This window comes from Pelodiscus sinensis, chromosome 17 (assembly GCF_052426305.1).
Source record: "Pelodiscus sinensis isolate ZL-2025 chromosome 17, ASM5242630v1, whole genome shotgun sequence".
In the NCBI taxonomy this organism is placed as follows: Eukaryota; Metazoa; Chordata; order Testudines; family Trionychidae; genus Pelodiscus; species Pelodiscus sinensis.
This window is the reverse complement of record NC_143068.1, coordinates 32,553,558-32,569,224: the sequence shown is the minus strand read 5'-3', so window position 1 is coordinate 32,569,224 and position 15,667 is coordinate 32,553,558. Positions and strand designations below refer to the sequence as shown.

Genomic DNA, 15,667 nt, shown 5'->3' with positions numbered 1-15,667 from the left:
CAGTGTTCCAGACTGACTGGCTCTCTTGAGTTTCACCCAAAAGTTACACTCAACAGCCCTGAGAGCTAATTCAGACCTGGAAGGTCCACAGTTGACTTACGTATCTGAGAAGAAAGTGGTGGATTGGACACTTGTGAATGCGCTGGATGGGTCTGTACACAACTGCTGTTGTACAGAGCATTTGGATTGTTCTGGATATAGAAAGTGTGGAACTGGTAAGTCCAAAACCTTTTACTTCACCTAGAGCCTTCCTTCTAACCCTTCCCTTCCATCCAGAAATTTCACACAATCTCACAAGCCAAGGGAAGTGAGTAAGGGGCATTCCACATTAGAGGCAGTGATCAGAAAAGGATTTCTAAATTTCATGGAATGGTTTATTCACCAGAGGTTTTCCGGGCCTATCCACAGAAGAAAGGCAAGCCCTCTGTGCATCTTACCCCCTAGCTCCAAAAGGAGCTAGTCCCAGAGCCACTGTCTACACCATTCCCATTTTACTTCTCAGAAAGAGAGTTCACAAAAATTTCCCCAGGGCCCATGATGCCACTGAGTACCCACTTTTCCTTTCTAGAAGGAGAGTCCATTCACTTCATTAAAACAATACATTTATCAAATCTATACCAGCACTTAGATACCTCAGGGAAGGTTAAATAGCTGAGGGATTTCAGAAGCTCTGCAACATGCCATCAATGGAGACCTGATTTACAGACTGAGAAAAATAAATATTTTCAAATGATTTGGAATCCCCGGTTGGATACAGTGACTTAAAGACCATTCCTTTCATTGTACTCCCTTGACTTGTAAAACGGAAGTCCTGCTAGGCGTGACAGGAATCTCTAAGACAAGCCTTGTATACTCAACTCATTAAAGAAATGTTGAAGGAAACTAAAGAGATACAGTGGAGATGCATAGACAGGGCAGATAGGTATGAATCTGATTGGAGCCTCTGAGTGCTACTGCAATATTAACAATTAAAATGGTTGCTATAGGCCACTGCTCCAGACTATTCACTAATAGAGTGCAGAAGAAGAGCTCCTGGAGATCCACCAGGGCTATATAAAGCCATATGATTCTGTGACTGCGTGTTGAGGTCTCCCTGACTTCTGCACCCCCGTAGTGGCACAAACAGACTCCGCCAGCCAGTAGAATTAAGGGAGTTTATTGCTTTTCCAGGGTACAGCACAGCATAGATGTAATCTGGTCACAGTAACCAGGGCGAGGAGGCCTCAACCCCCCTTGAGATGGGGGGAGACTGGGCCCCTAAAAATCTAGCTCCCTCCCTAGTCTGTTCTCTTCCTGCTTCCCCGACCATAACTGCCTCCCTCCCAGGCCCTGCCCCCCAGCCAGGTGTTGATTCCGCCTTGTCTCTCCCTGGGAGGCTGAGTTTAGGTGTCGGTTAATACACATTTGGGAGAGTCAGTGAGAATTTCACATCATAGAGCGGGGAGGCATGGGTTACAGAGCAGACAGCACCTGCACTACGCCACAGATGTTGACATCCATCTAGTGAGGAGAAACCTCTGGGATTTTCCACGATCACTTAGTGCCATGTGGTGTCCGCGTCTGCACACCAGAATAAGAGCAGTGATTCAGCATGGCTCCACCACACCAGATGCACTTAGCTACCAGAAGAGTCCACGGGACTTCCACAATACTGCAACATTTCATAATCCCTAGGAGAGGCCACAAATATTCTTCTACCTGTTCATATACCCAGGCTTTTCAGCAGGGGATGAATGGAACTCAGGTGTGTAGCCTGAACTCTGCTTTTGGGGTGCACAAAAAGGTGTAATTCAGCCGGAATAACTCGCTAAGGATTCACCAGAGCATGTGGGAGGCCCCTACTTCTGTCAGCATAGCAGGGTCATCACTGCAGCTCCGCCTGCACTGAGCATGTGCCGCTGCTTCCACTGCCTTATCACAGAAGTTGACAATCATGGCTAGAAGAAAGAGCCTAAAAAGGCTGGTGAAAAATCAAAATGAACTGGTGATTTTGAAAAATCAAAATGAACCAGCCTGCTAGACTGGTTTCTTTTTCAGCAGAGGGATTTGTTTATTTTAACAGACCCAAGGAAATCTTCCCTAGGGACACATGCCCATGGGCATTGGTTGCAAACACTTACAGCTGCTCTCTCTCCAGCACTGATTTGTTTTTGCGCAGGATAAAGAGAGAAATAAGGCGGAAAGTATAAAGGAAAAAGACCTTTCTCTTTCATTGACCGAATCTCCCTGCTTTGCCTGCCTTTGCAGCCTTCGTTCTATTCCAGTTGGAAGTGCAACACTGACCCCTACAAAAGGAGATGCAGACACCAACAATTTCTGTTTTCTCTCTTCTCCTGCTGCTATAACACTGCTGTCTCTTGAATCCTCTCCTCTGGTGCCTCTGAATGTCACACCCATCGTCTCATTCGAGTCAGGTTCAATGCAATCTTGGATTAGATTGCTGAGCTCCCCGCACTTCAAATTAGACCAGAACCAATACTGTGATACAGCAAAATGGATGGGTGGGGCCCTCAGAATAAACACCAGCACACATTCAGTGACAGGCTTTTTGAGGTGCTCTCTCTCTCCCCCTCACACACCCCCTCCCATGCCTGCAGATTTTCTAGCATGCATTTTTCACAATGGCTAGTTTTGGTTTTGTAATAATATACAAAGCTTGCTTTGGATTAGCCGCATCCCCACACACATCCCTTAACACCTCCTCCACAGCCCCCTTTTCTTTTCTTTCCTTTCCTCCTGGCTTTGGTGATCTTTTTAAAAGGAGAAAAGAACAGGAAATGCCTGGCAGGGAGCACAGGGGGAATCTAGTGAACGCACCGAGAAAGGCTGCTCTGTCTTCCTTTCGGTGAGTTCCCGGGATGGGCGAGGGTCTGGAGCAAACACTCCTGCTGCAGTTCCATTTCGCCCCCCCATTTCAACCCTTTATGATTATTTTGCCTGCCCCATCGCTCACAAAGCCCCCTCCTCTTTAATGCAGCATAGTGGGAATCAGAGTTCTTTAAGAACAGGACTTTTTTTTTGGAGACTCTCAACAAGCATCCATTGTGCAGGTGTAAATCAGCACTTTTATTTTCTTCCTCACTGAGCTCCAGTTCCATCCATGTGAACCCCTCCCCCACCCCCACCCCCACCTGCGCAGCTCCCCAGTAAAGTGCCGCAAGACCCATCTCTAGGAACCAACTGCACAGAAAGGGTGCAGCATTCTCACAACAGCCTGAAATGCTGCAGGCTAAGCTGAGCCTCAAAGCCAAAAAATGCCAAACCTGGGAAAAGGAGAGGTGGCAAGGCCATTATTCGCAGTATTACTGCAGGAAGGGGGAAGGGCTTGCCCTGCAGCACTAGATTTCACTCGGCAGCATCAGAGGACCGCTCCCCTATAGCACTTTATAATGAAGATCTGCATCCTCATGGATGCAAGGCTCTGGCAATGCACAGAGAGCAAGTTGGATTTGTTTTAAGCATCATTTTCAATGTCTTGCTTGTATCTCTTTCCTCGTCCCCGCTGTGCAGTATCTGATCTTTACCGATGAAAAAATACCCTTCCCAGCCCCCTCCATTCTTCTTCCAAAAAGGGGCAGATGATTGTTTAAAATTACCATATGACCACAAAATATGAACAGGCAATATTATCAGATATACCCCAAGTCTCTCTCAGCATCCCATTTTAAGGTCAGGAATTTTTTAAGGAGGCAGGTTGAACAACTGTGGATACGGATGAAAAAATCCCACCCAGATTTCATACATAATAGGGGGTGGGGGAGACAATGCTACCAGACCAGCTGTCTGTCCCTCAGAGAACCCCCTGAGCATTCAAGCAAAATCCCCCCTGGAAACAATCATAAACAACAATAATGAAGTTTTAAAAGACCGATTTAAAAAACCCTCGGTGCTGGTCCTACCTGACACAGTGCTGGCCATGGTGCTGAGGTGGGTGGCAGAGTGGATGCTGGCGAGGAGATGCAGCAGAAGGGAGGAGTAAAAGAACGCCTTGCTGGCTTTCCGCTCAAGTGCTGCAATGCTGTGGAAGAGGAAGAACTGACTCAGCTGTGGGGGGCTGCAGCCATCTGAAGGGAGGAGAGAGAGAGAGAGAGACAGAGAAGGGGGTGGAAAGAAAGAGACGGGGGTCACCAGTTCAGAATATTAATTAGCAAATCTGGCCTTCTTTCCTGGGTGGCTTTGATGTCAGATTCTTCCCAGAGCCAGAGTGTTACTGCCACAAATACAGAGAAATCTTTGAGGGGGGAGGCAAGGAGCCTCACCCAATCTTAGGCTCGGTTTAAAGAGAAATTTCTCTTTCTCCTTCCCTCCCTTGTCTACTGTAGGTGGACTAGCCTGGCTCTTTCTTATTTGTTTTGTTTTTGGTCAAATAAAAGCTAAAATATGCAGATCCATTTATTTTTCTTTAAAAAAGGGGGGGGGAAACCCCTCAAAGCCAGCAACCACTTAATGGGCCATGTCTGACATCCAGGAGAACCAACAAAAAACAAACAAACAAACCCCTCCAGCTCCTTTACCCCGACAGTGAAGGGAAAAGTGATCTGAGAAAAATGGAAATCAGTAGGTCTCATTCTCTTTTTACTTGTGAACCAGGAAGTCTACTGAGGACAGTGGGGCCACCATGTTGTTAAACTGATGTGAGGGATGGGAGAATAAAGCCCTCCGAATCCAACAGGGTGTCTTTTTTCCTTCTGGGTATTTGGGCTTTTACATTTCATATCACCTCCTCTCTGGTGTTTGTTGCTAGGGGCCAATACACTCTGTTTTATAATGGTTTCCAAGTCTATTCCACACGCCCATTCAGGAACTAGAAAAACTCCACACCCCCCTTCCAAAACAACAGCTGTGACAGTATGATCCTCACCATATTTTTTTTAAACCACTGTTAACCTCATCAGTTTTAGGTCCCTCCAGCTATTCTACTAGCTGCCCCTATCATTCATCCTCAAACACCCCAAAATTATCTTGCATGCTGCAGTAAAGACACTCCCAACCCATGCCAGCAGCAGGAGGGAATTACAGGTTGTTCAAGCAGCCACAGACAGCCCTGTTTAGAATAAAAGTCACAGACAATACCCGCCTCTCAAAGGAAATTGAAAATCCAGAGATTTTCCCCTTCAGCTATATTCTGCCTCCAATCCCTGTTTGTCCTACTACCTTAAGGTTAGGGGGAAGGGAGGAGGACAGATGTCTATTGTTTGGAGAAAACAAGTACAAATTAAAATTCCTTTAATTCAAGGAATTAATATTTATTAATGTATCCCCAATTTACAGGAATCTGAACAAAACTGGGCTATGGAACAGGTTGTTTTGTGGCCTACCTGGCCACTTTGATACCCTCCTTCCACTGCCTGTGCAGCTATCCCAAACTCCCTTTTGGGCTGAAAGTCCCCAGACTTAATAGATAGTCCCAAGAAATCTCCTACAAGCTTATATTTGAGACCAACAGCCCAAGTTAGACAGGCATAACTTACAAACATCAACAGCCCATTTCCCTATTTGCAGATGCATCTGGAGCAATTTTTGCTCTTTACTTGATAACAATGCTTGCTCTGATTTCCTCAACCAATCTAACAGGATGAGTTTTGTTTTTCTTCTCACATCCTGGACTCATGACTCCCTTTGCTCGGAAAAGAGCATGGAACACTTTCAAGGTGGTACATTAGCTTTGTAGCTTGTGTCTTAATTACATAACATTCTCTGGCACAACGGAAGAGATTGGACAGATTAACTGGTGACTGTCTTATGAGGCTCCTGCTGAGAGATCGAGGAGGTGTGTGTGATGGTTTGGGTCACAGAGCTTCCCTTGAGACTCTGACCAGATGGGCTGATCATAGCACTGAGTCCACCTACCTGTCCTCTGGGGCGCCCCACCAATCTGCCCGGCTGGGCCAGAATCTCTGGTCTCCCCCCAGCAATGGCAGAGTTAGGGTCTGTACAGCCCACAGCAGAGCAACACAGACAATGAGATCCACTCAGCTCTGAGAAGGCTCAGTCACAGGGGCTTGATACAGCACCCAAGTGTACAGCTCCAATAGGACCAAAACCCAGATAAATGTGTCTCTCTGTGCATAAAATGTATCTAGCATGAACTCATATAAGCTGTTTGCCCCCTTTATCAAAGAAAGTGAGATATGCACAATTGTTGTTCCCCCCCACCCAGGTAACAATGATTTATACTGTGTTTACAAACAAAAGGAAGTTCTTCTTCTTGTGGCACAGTCAACTTGTGGAACTCCTTGCCAGAGGATGTTGTGAAGACCAGGACTTTAACAGGGTTCAAAAAAGAGCTAGATAAAGTCATGGAGGTTAGGTCCACGAATGGCTATTAGCCAGGATGGGGAGGAATGATGTCCCTAGTCTCTGTTTGTCTGAAAATGAATGACAGGAGAGGGATCACGTGATGATTACCTGTTGTGTTCACTCCCTCTGGGACATCTGGCATTGGCCACTATCAGCAGACAGGATACTGGGCTAGATGGACCTTTGGTCTGACCCAGTATGGCCATTTTTATGTTCTTATGTTTATTAATACACAAAAGTGATTTTATTGGCTATAAAATTAGGATTTAAGTTATTGCAAGTAAAATAGACAACTCAAAGTAAGTTACTAAGCAAAACAAAACATGCCAGCCAAGTCTAATGCACTAAGAAACCTGTTACATGCAACTTCTTACCTTAACAGTAGTTCTAATCACCTTTTCGCACAAGTGAGGCAGCCTCCCAGCTTAAATGTTTCAAGCAATCATTTTATGGTAAATAGGATCTTCTGGCATCTGGCAGCAGCCCTTATTGTTTGGTTTCATGCCTTTATATTTTGCGCAAGGCAGGAAACTTTTGTGTTCAATTCAAAATTTTCTCACCCTGAGTAGAAAAGTACAGCGTCCAAAATGGTTTCTAGCATCAGGTGGCCTGGTCATATGTCTTTGTAGGACCAACCATAATCCAGACTCACAGGAGCAGCCATACTATTCACAGCTCATTGTCCCAAATATCAGGCCATTCAGTTCCTTAACTACCACTAATGTCTCTCACTTAGTATGTCCAGATCAGTAAGCAGGTTTATGCTTCATATTTCTAACTTTAAATACAGAAATGATACATGCACTCAAATAGAATATACCATACACAGTCAGCAGATTATAACTTTTAAAATGCTAAGTTACATGCACTATTTTGTATAAAGCATATCTGAGTTAGCCATGTTCAGATTCAAAAGCATATTTGCATAAAGAATATGGGAATGCAACATCACAAAGCAGGTAGCAACAAAGGCTAGGTAGCAATATGGGCCAGTGGATTAGACAATGGACTGTGGCCCCAGAAATTTGGATTGTGTATCTGTCCTGCTATACAATCTCTTGCAAGTCTCTTCACCTATCTATGCTTTTTCCCCTTTCCATGTCTTGTCAATGTCAAATACAAGCTCTTTGGTGCAGGCACTGTCTCTCACTCTGTCTGTACAGTGGGGTGGGCAATAATTTTTGCAGGGGGCCACTTCATGAACTTTGCTACGTGGTCATGGGCCAGCTCCACTCTCCCCAGAAAGGGGGCAGGACTGGGGACTCCCTGGGAACTCCCCCGGAACTCCCCCAACCCTGAATTGTTTGGGGCCAGAGGCTTTAAATAAAAAACACAGATATGGACTCCTGGCCCTGCTGCTACCCCGTTGCCTGGCATCTGCTTGGGGTTGCTGTGGCTATTTAAAAGGCTTGTGACTCTGGCCCCTTCCAGGGTAGTGCCACGACACTGAGCCGTGGGCCATTTCAATAGGATCCTGCTACCTGAGCCACCGCCTGGAAATTCGGTGGCCCAGGCAGCAGTCTATACATAGAAGGCAGCCAGATGCAGGCTGGATCAAAGTTTTAGGTGGGCTGGATCTGGCCCCCGGGCCGCATCTTGCCCAGCCCTGCTATATAGTGCCTAGCACAATGGAGGTCTCATATTGATCAAAAGCCTGTAGGTAGTACTATTTATATAAATAATATTAAAATTATAATTGTAGGTTGATGTCTATGGTTCTGAGTTATTTTTCCTTTCCTATTTAATCTTTTTTTTCCTCCCAAGCTGCTCCTGATTTAGGTTAAGGCAAGCCTGAAAGTCTCAGGCAGAAAAAAAATATCTGCAGTATTTTATGAAGAAAGGGAAGAAAATAGGTGTGTATATTCCATTGATGTGACTGGTCCCCCTCTGCCTCCATGGCATGTGATGTGTAATCAGGCAGATTATCGGGAATGATGGGAATTCAAGTAGAATCAGTAGAGAGACTGGTTTGTGGCATGCATATCTTTCAAGCTTTCCCATTATGAATTATGTGACTTTTTGTTTAAATTATCATTAAAATTTCCTGGCCTTTTCCCCCTATGGGAAGCTTTTTTCTGGCACATGATCCTTTCAGTGGTGCTGAAAACAGCTCCCAGCTGTGCACCACATGAAAGGTGCAGATCATAAACAGTGGGTCTCTGATTCCCCTTTTAGGCTATGAACTCAAAGGGTCAATGTCAGAAGAAAATTCCATCTGAAATTTCCCATCCTTCCTACTGGTAAGAGCCTCATCAATATGTTCTGCATCTCAATAGGAACCCACAGTAATCCCCTCTAAGGCTTATTATCTTATAATATACATATGGTGCTGGTTGCCTAGGAGCTGGTGTAACTAGATACAAGGATGGAAACCAATCCGTCTGTGATGGTAGAGAGTACAGGCTACTTACTAGCACATGAAATACACACAAATCCCCCCCCCAAAAAAGAAACAAACAAACTAATAATAAGGATCCAAATTCACATCACAGGTAGCAGAAGGCACAAAATTAAAAGTAGACTACTGTAATTGTCTATCATCAAAACCATCACAGCCTTAATGATTCTGCATTTATTTCACACCTTTCCTCCAGATCCATCTCAATGGGCTTTGCAGAGATTACCATCTCAGTGAATTTACAACCTAAATACTAATCACTTTCCTCAACACTGAAAGGTGGGGGGTGGGGGGGAAGGGGAAGGAACACAACAGCTGTACAATCAGCAGAATGTCATGTAAACACACAGCTGAATTTGTCCATGACACTGAGGATAATATTCTTGGCACCCCAAAGTAGAGGAGTGGTAGGTATAGATCTGCTTCTCTCAGCACTGGACTGCAGAGGTAACTAGGCAAGTCTGTGAAGCAGGCTGCCCCATCCCAAAGGATAAAGAAGTGTGGATATTACCCCAGACCACTGGGGTGCTCAGGAATCATAATCCCTCTCAGAGTTTGACATGGGACAGTGTCTCCTTCACAACTGGGTGACTAATGGATTTTTGGTCTGCTGGCAGTTCCAAAAAGTGGGGGGAAGGGAATCATTTTGAGTATTTTTAAATGTGTTTAAATTTTTAAAAATAAAATTAAAGGCTATTTCAAAACAAGTTTTTAAATGTTTTAATTCAAAACCATTCAATTTAAAAAATGCTGGAAAAAATGCAATTTTTTTGCCTTCATGTCACTAAAGCTAATATCAATGCAACACTTTTCAGACTTCTGTCTTCCAAGATGACTTAGCCAGTGAAGGTTTGGTTGATCTGTCTGTTGGGTAGGCAATGCACTGGCCAGTATTACTATGGTATAAAGTAATTGTGCAGCAAAGCGGTATAGCTTCAAGTTAAAGACCGCTTAAGTATACACAGAGTAACTACAGTTCTGATGGAATTCAGAGCATCCCAGATGTTGCTCTAACTTGTGCTGATAGTCAAACAAGCATGCAGGACTGTGGGGACAGGTGATATAATGCACCTTCTGCAAGTTTAACAGAGTTTTGGCACACCAGAGAATCTAACCTTTGATCTGTTCATAACAAATGGATTTTAAATTAATGAATTATACAGGTTGAATCTCTCAAGTCCAGCAGTCTCTGGTCCAGCAACATCCATGGTCCTGCATGATTTTAGTTAGCCAGGTGTCCACTTATCATGGGTGTGGCCAAGTTTCCCGCAGTCCCATAAAGTTTGTTTACAGCCACAAGTCCTGGCTCTCAGTGTTCTGTGCTGTTATTTAGCTCAATTGACCCTAAATGTCTAATTACCCCTTAATTTACCATTTAAATGTCTTCTAAGAGTCCACTAAGCAGTGGTAGTCTTGGTAATGCCGCTAGACAACACTGACCTCCTGTGGTCCAACAAATTCTCTGGTTTAGCACCGGTCAAGGGTGCTGGACTAGAGAGGTTCAACCTGTGTCAGTCTATTCTCAGCTATCGTCTCAAAGTTAAAATGCTGACAGCCCCTGGCCTACACTGGCGTTCCCATCCCTGAGTTTTAGCTTTCCCCCACAGAGTCTTCTTTTGTGCAGAGCAGACATGGTCAGTCCCCATTTTTTTAATGACTGCTTTTCAGGGTGGTCTGTAAACACTGAGGATACAAATAATCAATTTAAGCTTTTATGTCTCCACACAGATCTTAGAATTTGTCTCCTGAAAATTCCTGACCATCCCTAATAAGGACAGTTCACCTAGTCTGGCATGAAATTCAAAAGGACATGGTACTGAGGTAACAGCTGAAATCAATAAATAACACATGAGAAAGTTAGAAAGAGAATGTGATTGTCTAGCAGGAAAGCCAGCTGAGCCCAGCCTGCAGGTACCTCTGCAGTATTTAGCAACTGAAAGAGAGAAAAACTAGCCATAGCAACATCACCTCTAAATCAGAAAAATGTCTCCCTCAAGGCAAAAGAAAACAACTGGGACATCCTGACTGATTTCTTTTTTGATGCCTATCATGTGCACTTCAGTCAGGAAAGAAAATGAGGCTAAACTATATAAAAGATCTAGAGCAGGAGGAGGAACTGCATCAAATAAACCTGGTGAAAGTGTGTCGTGGAGCCTGGATTCTCTGGCCATCTTGGAGTCTCCTTCAAGTGCCTGTACTAATGACAAACCTTAGGGAAGACACTGCAAGATGAAATCAAAAATCATCACCTTATATTGTCATCCAGTCTGCATAAACACTGATCCAATATGAAATGCTCCAAACTACTTTCTTTTGTAAAGGTCACTGCATTACAAATGCAGCATCTGACTTAGGGTGTCTAGGGCTGGAGTCGAACTAAGCTACGCAACTTCAGTTATGTCAATTGTATAGCATAAGTTGAAAGAGCTTAATTCAGCTTTTGGCGCTGTTTACAGAGCAGGAAGCTGAAGGAAGAGCACTCTTCCTTCAACTTCCCTTACTCCTTGTGAAATGAGGGTTACAGGAGTCGGAGTAAGAAGTCCTCCAGCTTGCCATTATTTCAAAATAAAGGCTTGTAGCATAGATGCACACTGTTATTTTGGAATAACTCATGTTAACACTACTGTGTAGAGGTATCCTCAAAGAGTATGTCTACACTACAAAGTTAATTCGAACTAACAGCCGTTAGTTCGAATTAACTTTCATAGGCGCTACACATGCAAACCACTAGTTCGAACTTAATTTGAACTAGCGGAGCGCTTAATTCGAACGAGGTAAACCTCATTCTATGAGGACTAATGCCTAGTTCGAATTAAGTCGTTCGAATTAAGGGCTGTGTAGTCACTTAATTCAAACTAGTTGGAGGCTAGCCCTCCCCAGCTTTCCCTGGTGGCCACTCTGGGCACAACCAGGGAAACTCTTCTGCCCCCCTCCCAGCTCTGGAGCCCTTAAAGGGCCACAGTCTGGCTACGGTGCTTGTGCCAGTTGCAAGCCTGCCAGCACCCAGCCAGCAGACCCTGCACCTGGCACGGGATGAGCCAGCCACCCGCTGCCACCCAGCCCTCCCTCTCTTTCCAGGACCAGGCTTGAGGCTTCCAGGAGCCTGCCCGGGGCTGCAAGAGGCAGGCGCCCGCCTGGTCTAGTGCGGAGATCGTGGACCTCATCGAGGTTTGGGAGGAAGCCTCCAACGTCCATGATCTCCGCACTAGCCACAGGAACGCGGCCGTCTACAGCCGCATGGCTGACAGCCTGGCTACCAGAGGACACATGTGGACCTGGGAGCAGGTCCGCCTCAAGGTCAAGGACCTGTGGCAGTCCTACTCCAGGGCCTCCCAGCCAGGGGCCGACCCAGAGGCCTGCCCCCACTTTGAGGCCCTGAACCGCATCCTGGGGGCTCACGCCATCCATGCCCCCCGGGTAGTGATCAACCCCGGGGCAGAGGGACCCGTCCTGGAGGAGGAGGACGCCAAGAGCCAGGAGTCTGCAGGGAGCCTGCCCAGGACCCAGGACCCCCCGAGGCACCCCACAGACCACATCGTCTGTGTCGTCCGAGGCTGGGGAGGGCTCCACATGTGAGTGCCATCATGCTCCCCTTATGTGTTTGGGAGGCCTGGGGGGAGAGGGAGCCCAGGGACTGTGCGCCTGGGCCTTGCCCAGCATGGAGCAGCAGCTGGGTGTCACGCAGGGGTCCTGGACCGTTCCCCACATGCCGACCCCACCTTGCAGAGGGGGGCTGGGTTTCACCCACCGTGTCCCCAGGGAGAACTGACCACTGCTCTTGTTTCACCACAGCCGCAGCACCTGGAACTGCAGGGTGCACCACCCCTCCTACAACAGCCACCCGCACCCGGGCCAGCAGGCGCGCTAGGAACCTGGAGGAGTACCAGCGGTGGCACCTGCGGCTACTGGAGCACCAGATCCGCATCCAGGAGCACTGGGTCTGGGAGGACCTGCGGCTGCAGCAGCAGAGCTTGGAGGTGTTGGAGGAGCAGAGTCGTGCCCTCAGAGGTCACCTCCAGACCCTGGTGGACAGGTTCCTGCCTCCTCCTGCTCCAGCCCCTGCGGCCGCCCCAGCTCTCGCTCCTCCTCCCACTCCTGATCCCCCTCCCGCTTCCTCCGCACCCCCCGTCCCTCCTGCCCCACCCTCCTCACCCACCCCCCCCGATGCGCCCGCACCTGCAGTGCTGCGAGACAGGAGAGCCAGCAGGGCCCCCAACCCTGAGCTTTCCCTTCCCTTCCTCCCCTTCCAGCTCCCTCCTCCCAGGTTTCCCCCTCCCCTCTCCCGCCCCAGCTATGTAAAATAAAAAGAGATTTTTGTTGGAAAAACAGGTGTCTTTATTTGACATTAGGAAGGGGGGTTAGGAAGGGGAAAGGGGAAGGAGGAGAGGGTGGAAGAAGGCCCCAGTGGGGTATTCAGGAAGAGTCCAGTCCTCCTCCTCCACCTGGAAGCTCTCCCGCAGGGCTTTCCGGATCCGGACGGCCCCCCGCTGGGCCTCCCGGATAGCGGCAGTGCAGGGTTGCACGTACTGGCCAGCCATGCAGTCAACCTCAGCCATCCAGGCTGGCAGGAAAGCCTCCTCCTTCTGCTTGCACAAATTGTGCAGCACACAACATGCTGCCACCACGAGAAGGATATTGTGTTCGGCGAGGTCGAGGCGGGTGAGGAGGCACCTAAATCTGGCTTTCAGGCATCTGAAGGCCCCCTCGACCATGATGCGGGCCCTGGTGAGCCTGGCATTGAAGGCCTGGCGGGAGGGGTGGAGATGCCCTGTGTATGGCTTAATCAGCCAGGGCTGTAGGGGTAGGCCGCATCCCCCACAAGGCACATGGGCATGTCCACGTCCCTGACCCTGATGTGGCAGTCGGGGAAGAAGGTCCCGGCCTGCAGCCTCTGGCACACAGAGGAGTTCCGGAACACCCATGCGTCGTGTGCCTTGCCAGACCAGCCCACATTAATGTCCATGAACTGGCCCCGGTGGTCACACACAGTCTGCAGGAGGACAGAGAAGTACCCCTTGCGGTTGATGTACTGGGAGGACTGGTGTTCCGGGGCACAGATGGGGATGGGTGTCCCGTTGATGGCCCCTCCACAATTGGGGAAGCCGAGGGCGCCGAACCCCTGGATGGCGGCGTCTGGGTCGGCGAGGCGGACCACCCTGCGGAGCAGCACCCAGTTGATGGCCTTGACCACCTGTAGAGGTACACAGCAAACCGCGAATCACTGGGGCGCCTGGGTGGCTGGGAGTGTTTGTTCCCTGGCATTGCCCCGCGCCCCACTCCCAGAAGCAACCCCCGTGGGCGGCATGTAGTACGGCCGGGACAGACCGAACCCTCCCGTGCAGGGCACTTTTGCCTCTTCCCCCACCATTTTCCCTTGGGCGGCCCATCCCCTCCTTGCAGCCTCCCTCCTTCCCCGGCCCAGTTGCCGTACCTGCATGAGCACTGCTTCGACGGTGGATCTCCCCACGCCAAACTGGTTTCCGACAGATCGGTAGCTGTCCAGCGTGGAGAGCTTCCACAGGGCGATGGCCACACGCTTCTGGAGGGGGATGACGGGCCTCATGCGAGTGTCCCGTTGTTGCAGAGCAGGGGCAAGCCACTCGCAGAGCTCCAGGAAGGTGTCCTCCTTCATCCTGAAGTTCTGGGTCCACTGTCTGTCTTGGCAGCGCTCCAGGACGATGTGGTCCCACCAGTTGCTGCTGGTGTCCAGATGGCAGATGCGGCGGGGCACGCTGGCGTCCAGGCACTACTGCCGCTCCTCCACGACCCCCGGGGAGTCCAGGGGGAGAGGAAGGGGACTGACGTGCACCAGGTGGTGCAAGGCAGCCTCCACCCATTGCTGGCAGGCTTTCAGCGACAAGTCCAAAAACTGGAGCAGCATGCCCAGGGTGAGCTCTGGCTCCATGTTGCCAACTGCAGCAGCGGCCCCTATGGGAAGCACCGACACAGGCAGGCGGAGAGAAAAATGCTTTGCTGTCCCTCTGCGAGGTAGGCAAGCAAGTGGAAAAGCTGAGAACCGGCTGTCCAGGGGGGTCCCTTTAAGCACAAGCCTCAGACAGCAGCCACACAAAGCAACTACTGACCTGATGCCCTGCCGGAACCAGTTTCAGCTGCCCTTAAATGCGACCCAGCATCCAATCAGTGTGGATGTGCTAGTTTGAATTAGCAAAACGCTAATTCGAATTAGTTTTTAAGTCTAGATGCGCTAATTCGAATTAGCTTAGTTCGAATTAACTAATTTGAATTAGCTTAGTTCGAATTAACTAATTTGAATTAGCTTAGTTCGAATTAACTAATTTGAATTAAGTTAGTTCGAATTAGTGCCGTAGTGTAGACATATCCAAAGAGGGACAAATACGTCTAAAACTGGTTACGAGTCTGATTAAAAAAGATGGCGGTTCTGACCTAGGCTATTGCATCTGGAGGTTGAAAACAATAAAACGATGTGTTGTTTTAGAGCCTGAGCACATGCCTGAAAGCCGGGGATTTCTATGGGTGAGTCTGGACTCCAGCAATGATTTACTGCACAGCCTTGGGCAAATCCCCTATTATCTCAGCCTCAGTTTGTGAAATAAGTTTCCACTTTTGCAAAAATGGGTATTTACTTACTCACCTTTTTTATAGATCCATTATCATTTAAATTTAAGTGTGAAAGTAGGAAGGTGATTTATTGCAGGTACTTCCTGATAGTCAAAAGACACCAGTCCCATGTGGATCTCAAGGAACTGAATAATTATGTGGTCAAACAAAAGCTGAAGATGGTTACCCTGGGAATCATTATGCCTCTTCAAGAGGATGGTGACTGGCATCTTTAAACTGTTCTTCTATCTATAAAGAAAAAAATTACTTTCACACTGTTGGCACTGGCTTTATGGCTGATCTGATCTATGATTTCATTTTCATCACATCCAAAGATTCTTAATCTCCAGGAGCAAGAATCTTCAACAGATGGCCTCTGTAGTGAAGGGA

General features: G+C 47.9%; 1 protein-coding gene across 2 annotated transcripts in view; it reads right to left on the bottom strand.

Annotated features, from left to right (window-relative positions):
* The window catches only part of STMN3 (stathmin 3), a 63,425-nt gene that overhangs the window by 35,164 nt on the left and 12,594 nt on the right, over positions 1–15,667 (bottom strand). Inside the window, exons 2-3 of one of the 2 annotated variants that reach the window (XM_089769751.1) lie at positions 14,130–15,526; positions 13,027–13,889 (exon numbers count right to left, since the gene is read on the bottom strand). In XM_089769751.1, coding sequence (XP_089625877.1) covers positions 13,482–13,889; positions 14,130–14,330 — 609 coding nt within the window. In that variant the 5' untranslated portion in view covers positions 14,331–15,526 and the 3' untranslated portion in view covers positions 13,027–13,481. Of the gene's footprint in view, positions 1–3,899; positions 4,019–13,026; positions 13,890–14,129; positions 15,527–15,667 lie in introns of those variants that run through there. The other variant, XM_075900955.2, reaches the window with a different exon arrangement.